The sequence below is a fragment of the Panicum virgatum genome, chromosome 5N, assembly GCF_016808335.1.
Source record: "Panicum virgatum strain AP13 chromosome 5N, P.virgatum_v5, whole genome shotgun sequence".
Lineage (NCBI taxonomy): Eukaryota > Viridiplantae > Streptophyta > Magnoliopsida > Poales > Poaceae > Panicum > Panicum virgatum.
Genome location: NC_053149.1, coordinates 39,322,555 through 39,332,287, shown reverse-complemented (window position 1 = coordinate 39,332,287; position 9,733 = coordinate 39,322,555). Strand labels below are relative to the sequence as shown.

The window sequence follows — 9,733 nt, the reverse complement described above, 5'->3', positions numbered from 1 at the left end:
CTTGGCTTTTTTTCAGTATGTCTCGACTAGATTCCACATCATATGGGACCCTCTATATTGCAACGCCATTTTGTTAAACGTGCAATTCATTCCCAAGAAAAGAACAGAAACTAAGCTAAGATGAAAAGATACAGTTTAACAGTGAGGAGGATCTCTACTACGTCGGCTTTTCCCATAGTTTAACAGTTTAACTAAACTAAGCTAAGATGAAAAGATACAGTTTAACAGTTCTTGCCCATAATTTACATTGCAATTGTGATTTTACCCTCATTTTCCTTAACTTTATCATTTTGCCCTTACTGTTCACTCAACACGATTTTGCACCCAGTCAACAAGATTTTACCCCTAGTCAATAGTCCAAACAGGGGAAAAATTGCATTGAATAGAGGCAAAAATCGTGTTGACATGTGAATAGCAAGGTAAATCACAAAGTTAAGAAAAATGAGAATATAATCTCAATTGCACTTAAAATTGCATTTCCAAATGGAATTTGGTCTCGCTGAGTTCCATTCAGACAGAAGAGGAAAAACTCGTGGGTCTTGCCTCGTAAGATGGGCCTGGGTGGTGATAGCTGTCCTCAGTCCTCACCCTCTCCCACCCTCAATTTGAGAAATTTTGATATTTAACACTAAGTTCGCAGGCCTCACACGATATATCATCAGGTTCGCAAGCCTTTCGAAATATAACACTGGGATGAGATAAGGTAAGGGTACAATGGTCATTTGACATGAGCTGCTAAATTAAAAAGAATTAAGAAATTTGCAAATAGGGTGAAAATAGTGAAAATGTCATGAATCGAAACAATTCGCAGCCTCGATGTTATATTTTGAAAGACTTGCGAACCTGATGTTATATCGCGTGAGGCCAGCGAACTTAGTGTTAAATATTGAAATTTCTCCCCACAATTTAAACCCGCCGCCGCCGCTCCTCAAAACAAGCCGCGGATTAGAAGTTTTGGCACTGCCAAATCCTCTCCCCACCGACCTCCACCGGGAAGACCACCATGGTGTTCTCCAAGCGAGCCGCCACAGCGGCAGCGGTGCAGGCGCTGCTCCTCCAGCAGGTCTGGCGCACGGCTGGATCGGTCGTCTCCTGCAACCGCCCATCCCCTCGGTTCGAAAACCCTAACCCTTCCGGCTTGGCCTCGCTTCCCCGACGAACCGAACCTTCTAGAAACGCGACATTGGCGTGTGCTCTAGGGAGGATGGCGCGCCAGCCGACACGGTCGTGGAGGAGGATCTCTACTACGTCGGCTGCGCCTTCGACACAAACTTGCGCCCCGGCCCCGGTGCCCCACCGCTCGTCGGCTCTCTCGCCGACATGGTCGGGGAGGAGGACCTCTCCAACGTCGGCGCCTGCTTCGGCACCAACCGCCCGGAGCACATCGCCTCAATTATCCTACACAGTTTGGAGATTCTTCCGGTGGACTTTGACTCGCAGCTCCCGGCAAAGGCATACTTGCTTGTGTGTTTTCGCCTGATCAGCAATGGATCGGTTTTAGAATAGTGATTGGTGCACTCCTAAGGGTGCTAAGACCGTGTGTTTTCATTGGGCATGAATTTGATTTGCACCAGAGGATGTGGCTATTTTTAGCAGCAACGCATGTTTGGTCCTCAATTGTTGGTAGTCTTCATGAAATTCAATATGACCCTTAAGTAGTTGTGTGTTATGCGAAGTTTGATAAGGGGTTTGTGTCCGATATTGATTAATACACCTTCTGTTTACTATAAAACATGCCACTTTATCCCTGTTGTACAAATGATTGTGGGGTGCTACCAATTATCCAAGATTTAGCATTACCTGAATCACCCCCATGTCACCTTTAGCAGTAAATAAGTCAGATGTCTTCAGCTGGCAAAAGCAAAATCCGCATGCATCTGCTGCCTCTGTGGACAAAAGTAATCGCAATTCGTTCCATACAGTAGGCGAACGTAGTGACATTACACCGTATTTATCACACATTTCTGTCTCTTTGCAGTGGATGGTTAGTCTATTTCAATTCATATGCTTAGCTATATGATTATGTTCTTCCTTAGCTGTCCTATTAATGAAGTCTTGTATTTCCATTATGTGATAATGGAAATCTGTGATAATGGAAATGGGGCAGAGCCTCGCTTCAAAAAGTATGCTTAGATGCATTCCTAGGGCACTATTCTGACATTGTTATATTTTCTAACATCTGATCTTCATCAACTAGCTAAAGATAATACTAAGCTTTTAAATGTCTTCCTTTATAGTTTATTCATGTTTGAATGTCAAACCCACTATCTCTCTTTGCCTTGCAGATGCTTCAGCTGCACAGGCAAGGCTTTCGTGGTGGCCCCCAATCCCCGAGCACAGCACCGGCTGCTAACCGCACTTGCCTTGCGACAAGAGCCACCGGACCTTGTCGCCAGACGTTGGTGGCGTACGCAAGCATCCCCATTGCCACTAGACGCCACCACGCGCGCCGCGAGCGTCCCCGCATCACACGCCGGTAAGGTAGCTTCCGCGGATTCCGCACGCCGCCACCATTGCCACCCCGTGGATCTAGCGATTTGTTTCGGTGATCAACTAGAGCTACAACGACGACTACATCGACTGAGAAAGGAACGAATAGCAGTAAAGAAAATTTCACTAAAACGTCAACGTTTCCACTTTTTCATTAGAAAATTCCACTTCTGACACGACACCAAGCCATTGCGTCCAGAGTTACAAAACATTGAGTGCAGGGTGTTTATCAACAAAAACACAGTTCGACTAAAACTCATGGCTACCACATGTTTAGCTATTTTCTACCACTAGTTTCACATACCGCCTCACCTGGTGCCTCCACGATCACGAGCCAACCAACCCTTCTCTACACGGTGAGGATCCCACAAGATATAACATCATATACTTCAAAGTAGAGCAAAGTAAAACAAATAACTTCCAATTTCAGATTAAATGGCTAATGTGAGATTCTTAAAATTTAGTGGAGGCAATTCAAACAACAAAGCCAAAGCGTGTGGATCACAGTGCCACGTTTATTTGCCTTCACCGAAGATCAAGAACGTGAGCTAAACATGATCCAAAGGTGCACCACTTGTTCAAAAATATACCTCAACACCAAAACAATCACACTTCAAATTAAATACATCGAGAAAAGCATTCATACTTCTGAACCCAACGTCCTCACACAAAACACTCTAATCTAGACATAACAGCAGTACTGTAGAATATTCTTTTTGTATACTTAAATCCTGAAGGACAAAAATTCTGGAATTTTTCCACATGAAAGAAAATTTCAGTACCCACAACTTTCTAGTTATCCAAAATTTGAGTAAAAATCATAATCATGGGGTAAACTTGAGGTTAACCTTAATCCGACAATCTAACAGATCCTGCGGAACAGTCCTACTAAAACAGTCATAACTGAAGCACCAAAATTCGTGTGAATATGAACTTTACTAATCTGGAAAGATTCTGAAAATATATACAACTCTTTTAACTACAAGAAAGTTCAATTCGGCCATTAAGGTTTCATAAACTTCATGTTAACAGATGCTGCCCAGAATTACGAGACTGAAAAACAGTCAGATTCAAACATTTGTTTCTCCCTCATCTTAAATCCGATTGAGGTGTTCTTTGTGGCCACGGAAAGATATTGAAGTCTTCTCCAACTCATATAAAGATTTAATAATTTTTTGAGATCAATAAGAGCACGAAAAACTGCTACAAAAAGAAACTGCGCAGATTGACAGCGTGCTGAGAACAGCGACGAGGGTAAACCCTTAACCCTAGTCCGAACAGCGACTAATACCACTACTCCTATGAACTAAAAACCTCTAAAACCAGAGGGAAAACAAGTTCTACATCAGGAGAATGTCTCACCTAGGATTTCCCCTTGAAAAGATCAAAGGCGACGACGACCATCCAAACAACAATTTCCCACCATTTTCTTGGCGGCGAGGGTCACGGTAACCCTTCGATTGCCCCCAAACTGCAGCACACATGGGGAAACCACCATGAACAGCGAGGAGAAGCCATGGAGATGGGGAAAAACAGGAAGAGGAGAGGAAATCCTACTGGTTTTTGGAGAGGAACTACGACGACGGACGGCGGCGTGCCCTAATCTCCCTTCTCTTCTATTCTCTTCCTCTCCTCTCTGTTCTTGATCTGGTCACGGCAACAAGGAGTGGCCGCAAGCGCCAATGTAGCACGCAGTACTGTAGCATGGGCCCGCCCGCCTAGCAACTTCAAAAAAAACTATAACTTTTTGATCCGAACTCCAAACGCGTCATGTAAATAGTCAAACGGAATGTACTCGACGAGCTCTACGCAATCACAGTGTCTGTTTTTCCATTAGAGCCATGGATAAAAAAATTAATTTTTGCTATCAATTTTACGCTTTCCTATGCAGAAAGCGTATTTTTTCGTTTGTTCATTTTGGATGTTACAATCCCCCAGAAAGAAAATGAGGAGAGAGAGAGAGAGCACCACTCAATGATATTTATTATCTACACTCACTTGCACTTGACCAAAGTCAATGGTTAACATGATCTCTCAAAGACAAGATTTTTGATCCCGCAACATAGATGGAGAAGATATGCATTTCTTTATCCCCACCTTAAGCTCCACATACAACCTTTGTAGAGGTAGGAGCGACTCCATTGATTTATTGGGAGGATCAATAATGTGAAGGAGAAGGTGTTAGCCACTTGGAATCCAAGATATGAGGGAATGGCTAGAAATAACTCTTGTGCATATCTTTGATTTTATGACCCTAGACTTTGCTTGATCCTCTGGATCTAATTCAACCCTTTTGCTTGGGACGAGTAAAGTCTAGGTGTGGGGGCGTATTGGAAGTCGATTTCTATAATTTTTTACTGCCAACATTTCTTCGGATTTCATACTTATATGGCCATGATGAGTTCCACTAGTTTTGGTGTTTATTTGATTTCAGGAGCTCACTATTAAAAATTTTATTGGAATGAGAAACCCCAGGCCGGCCAGCCTCCCCTAGGCCAGCCGGCCTGGCACTGCGGCATTTGAGGCCCAAACTTCCCCTCCATGCTCACAAATACAAGTCCATGACATAACGACCGACACATCTCAAAGGATACATCCTATGGTTGAAAGGCCTAAGCCACGGATTGATGGACCTGCATGCAGCCTCTACCCTAGTCTTTAGGCTGAATACCGCCTTCCTGGAGTACATGCACGCGTTGATGGATGAGTCGGTGCAACGGAGGGCTGAGAGGAGCCAGAGCTAGGCTGACCGGCCTTGACTAGGTCTATATATTTCACAAAAAAGGCTTTTACTATTTTCTTGTGTGATAGAGGGAATGGCCGAAAATTTTATCGTAAATTATAATAAAGGATAGTTGATGAGTGCTGCTGTTCCTCAGTATAAATGGTTTGATTAAAGAAGTAGCATGTTTCTCCACATCATTCTTCCAAGTTCTAACCTATAGATGTTGAAGATAATGTCTTCCACTATGTGATGTACGACTTCTTGGCTAACTTTGGCTAGAACATGAATAAATGAGAGAGCATAGAGCTATAGGATCCAAATTTATTCATGATTTTGAATACAATAATATGTTTCTGAATTTTTCTAGCATATGCAGGAGGACAGGTTTACGAAGCACTAGCAGTTTGTCCTGATTTGGAAGGATTAGTGCGTAGGAAATGCCATCATCATTGTTGGACTTAGAGGAAGGTCAAGGCCACTAGCCATCAGTGAGTCCTAGGATAAGAGGCAGATTCTTGGGCATGGCACCGTGAAAGCAATGACAACTGAGGAGGATAACCGGCTAGTCGCAAGAAGGGAGACACAATGAGTTTTCCGCTAACTGGTAATAGTAGAAATACATGGCAACACCAAAGCAGTTAGTTGGGGGTGTCGTTATGCGGTCGGGGATAGAGCGGCGACACAAGAAGTGGAGCAAGAAAAATAGATATAAGGACCGTTCACCACAACCTATTCTGGTCAACATTCACCATATAGACAGCTGTCAACATGACAGTTGTCAACATAGTCAGCACTTAGGATATATAGATCTCGATCCGTTATCACCCTATCTAGATCCCTTTTCTAATCTATCTGCTCCATTCCTCTATCTTCCTTCCTGTTCTGACTGCGAATCTGCCTAAGCTTCGACAATCTCCACTAATCTTATTAGCTCTAGGTGCGCCGGTGTCGCACATGGTCGCCGGAACCACCGGCTACACTCTATATCACCTCACGTTTGATATATACCAACTCCACCCATCACCATCTTCCTCGCTCATGGTAGGCGGAGCCACCACATCCTCGTCGCCGCACTTCATACCACCTAGCCAGTCACCGTCGTCGACTTCATCCATCCCTATCAACCGGTGAGTCCTTCCCTCACGCCAACCCCAATTCAATTTCCCCGATTAAAATCAAGACCCATCCAAATTAAGAAAAAAAACCCCAATTTGGGAAGTTGAGCTTGTAAGGAAAATTCCCCAATTTGACTACTTGCATTGTAACCCTAGGAATACACTACTCAGATCTCTAGTCACTGATTTCTAATCCGATATCAAGTTAGATTCCACTTTCTAGGTTTGATGGGCGGAGGAGAAATTCAACAATACAAGAAGGAAGCCATAACCACTCCATAGGTTAGATCCCATACTCTGCTCCATCGTGCCTACCACGCGGAATCCGTTCCTCTGCAGTCGACTACAGATGACACTGTCACTGCATGCGGGCCCGAATACCCATCAGGCCCACGTGTCGGTCACTGCGGTCAACTGCAGAGGATCTCAATCCACCACGGCGCCCATGCCTCTCACCAAATGCCCCCCTCCATCGCGAGTGGAAGATGGCTTGCCAGCATCAAGGCATCGTTGTGACGACAAAGCACCGGCAGCGAGTGTTCCCACTGCTTCAAAGTCCAAACAACCTACATCATCAACCATCATACCAGAGGCGGCGAGGGACACACTTGACAGCATCCCAATAGGCAGAGTCGACTCTTACAAGATATTCAACAAGATTGGTGCAGGAGCCTTTGGCAATGTGTGGAATGCGCGCCACCTCCATACTGGCAAGATGGTCGCCATCAAGTCCATACGCGCTAGTAGAATGGCGATTCTACGTGAGGCCGCTCTACTGATAGCGTGCGCGGGGAACCCTGCCGTGGTGGAGTTGCAAGAGGTGGTGCGCGCCGTGGACATGGACAAGCTCTACCTCGTCATGGAGTATGGTGGGGCTAGCCTGGATTCCATCATCAGTGCGCGCTACCATGCCGGCCGGCCATTCACAGAGGATGAGATGCGTCGCGTGATGAGGCGGCTGTTGCATGGCGTGAAGATTATGCACGAGCATGGCATTGTGCATTGCGACCTTAAGCCAGCAAATGTCGTCGTCAACAAGGAGGATCCCCGGGGTCGGATCCTGAAGATATGTGACCTCGGCCTTGCTAGGTCGGTGACCTTGCCGCCCCCGGACACCTCAGGGCCTGTACCCGGTACGCTCTGGTACATGGCACCAGAGCAGCTCATGGGAGACACGGACTGCAATGCGGCTGTGGACATGTGGTCACTAGGATGCATCATGGCGGAGCTCGTCACCGGGAAGCCGATCTTCCAAGGCAGCAATGTGTTCAAGCAGTTGCACGAGATCGTTCACTTCCTCGGGATCCCTGATGAGGTGTCATTGATGCAGTTGGGCGTGTCCGCCTCAACACCAAGCCATCTACGAGACGCGGTGCTAGAGGAGCGACTCTCGGCGGCTGGCTTTGATGTTCTGCGTGGCTTGCTGGAGTTTAACCTGAGCGACAGGCTCACCTCGGCAGCAGCACTCCAGATGCCATGGTTGACATTGAAGGATGCCGATGCTCCATCACCGGCAAGGGCATGAAGTGAGAAGCTAGAGTGCTAAACTTGTGTCACTGTACAAAGGGGTCGATGTACCTATATGGAGTTTGCCCGCTGTCATTCTGTGATAGTGAAGGAAGTTTAAGAGCTCCCTTTAAATTAAATTTTTATGGATCATTCAATGCGATGTTGCAAAAGATCAATCATAAACTCAATCTGCACATATATGTTGCATGGATGGAATCTTTTTTTGGTTCGATTATTATGTAGTGTTCTTGGCTTTTTGCCTACTTTGGTAGTTGACTCTTGCAAGTTGCAACCTATCAATATTATGATGGGAACCAAGTTCCGGGAGATGTATTCCGGAGTGTTGCATGTGATGAGATGATCATTCTTCTCAAAATCAAGATGGGGCAAAATTAGACTTGAAAGATTCTTTCGTGTTCTGCTCTAAAAAAAAAGATTATTTCGTGGCTGCTAGCTGTGCGTGTGTGTGCTTCTCTCTGTCCGATTTGCATATGTTTTGCTGAGTCTTTGGAGCCTGTTGCATGCTCTTGTTCCTCTGCATCTGGCCATCAGCCTTCTGTCTATGAAAGTGCCGGGCCTGGCTCGGTGCGGCAAGGTGGTCATGGCTAAATCCAACTTGAGCCTTTGCACATGTTGGAAAAGGAATGCGCATATTGCAAAACTCCTTTTTACCGCGTGGTCCATTGCAGATTTTTTTTGATGAAACTGGTCCATTGCAGATTGCGAGCAGGTTTGCTTTCCGATCATATTTCCATGTGGTGGGGTTAAATTTACTCATTTCCTTATTTCTTTTTTAATAGCTGGTTTTTATTTGTTCTCAGTATCATATGGCTACGAATAGAGCTATATAGGACTTGTGCCGTGTTATTATTGCTCGGCAGGCTGCCACACAATCTTTTTACAGACCAAAGCACGGCATGACACGATAAATTATGGAGCATGACACCATGGAACGAACACAATGGCCTGCCTGTAACCCTCATGTCCGGAAGCGTATGGGAGAATTGTACAAAAACAGCCTGTCAACCTGTCAAGTTACAAATAACATATCTGGTGGAAACTGCAACCGTCGTGAAAACCCGTGCAAACTACGGCAAAAAGTCTAAATTCACCAAAGAATCACACCTGTAGATGATATGATGATACACAACCTTGTAAATATCTTGTCCAAACTCGACTTTGTTTGTGAGATATAAAAATAACAATTTTCAAGCCAGAAAGCTGTCCAGATGATCTGTAAGAAATTTGTTATTTTTATATCTCACAAATGAAGTCGAGTTTGCACAAGATATTTTACAAGGTTGTGTATCATCATATCATCTACATGTATGTTTTTTTTGGTGAATTTAGATGACCTTTTTGCCATGGGTTGTACGGGTTTTCACGAAGGTTGTGGTTTCCACCAGATATGTTTCCTTATAAGTTAGATTGTTTAGGTGTTGAAAAGGACCGAATCATCCAAGTATTCGGTATGATCCCCTTCCAGAATTTGTAACCGTATTGTTGGGCGTGACATCTCTGCCTAATTGGATGAATAAAGCAACGAACTACGTTGGGATAAAAAAAAAGTCGCAAGTGCCAACAAAACCCACACTACAAGAAACCCTTTAATACATGGCGGGATGAAAACGTCATATATCATCGACAAAATGTCACATATCATCATCCATGACAGTTTATTTTAACGTCCTCTATTATGCGTCACCTATTAACCCCAGTGATGATTTGATGAAAACGTCACAGACGACCATCATCTATGATGTTCCTTATGTTGACAGCCAAAATTGGCATCAACCGGTCTGACCGGTTTGACCAAGCGGTCCGACCAGTCTAGTGCTGTAGCTGATCCAGCAGGAGCCCAACCGGTTTGACCGGTCTAAGAGGAATCCGACTG

At 44.9% G+C, this 9,733-nt stretch overlaps 1 protein-coding gene across 1 annotated transcript; it reads left to right on the top strand.

Annotated features, from left to right (window-relative positions):
• Positions 1 to 6,775: 6,775 nt before the first annotated feature.
• LOC120674794 (putative cyclin-dependent kinase F-2) lies at positions 6,776 to 7,855 on the top strand. Its single transcript, XM_039955914.1, has one exon. It carries the CDS (start codon positions 6,776 to 6,778, stop codon positions 7,853 to 7,855), a length of 1,080 nt encoding a protein of 359 aa, XP_039811848.1.
• Positions 7,856 to 9,733: the final 1,878 nt, after the last annotated feature.

Excerpts from the sequence above, each read along its gene's own strand:
- LOC120674794 (XM_039955914.1), top strand. The coding sequence starts at position 6,776 with ATGCCTCTCACCAAATGCCCCCCTCCATCGCGAGTGGAAGATGGCTTG.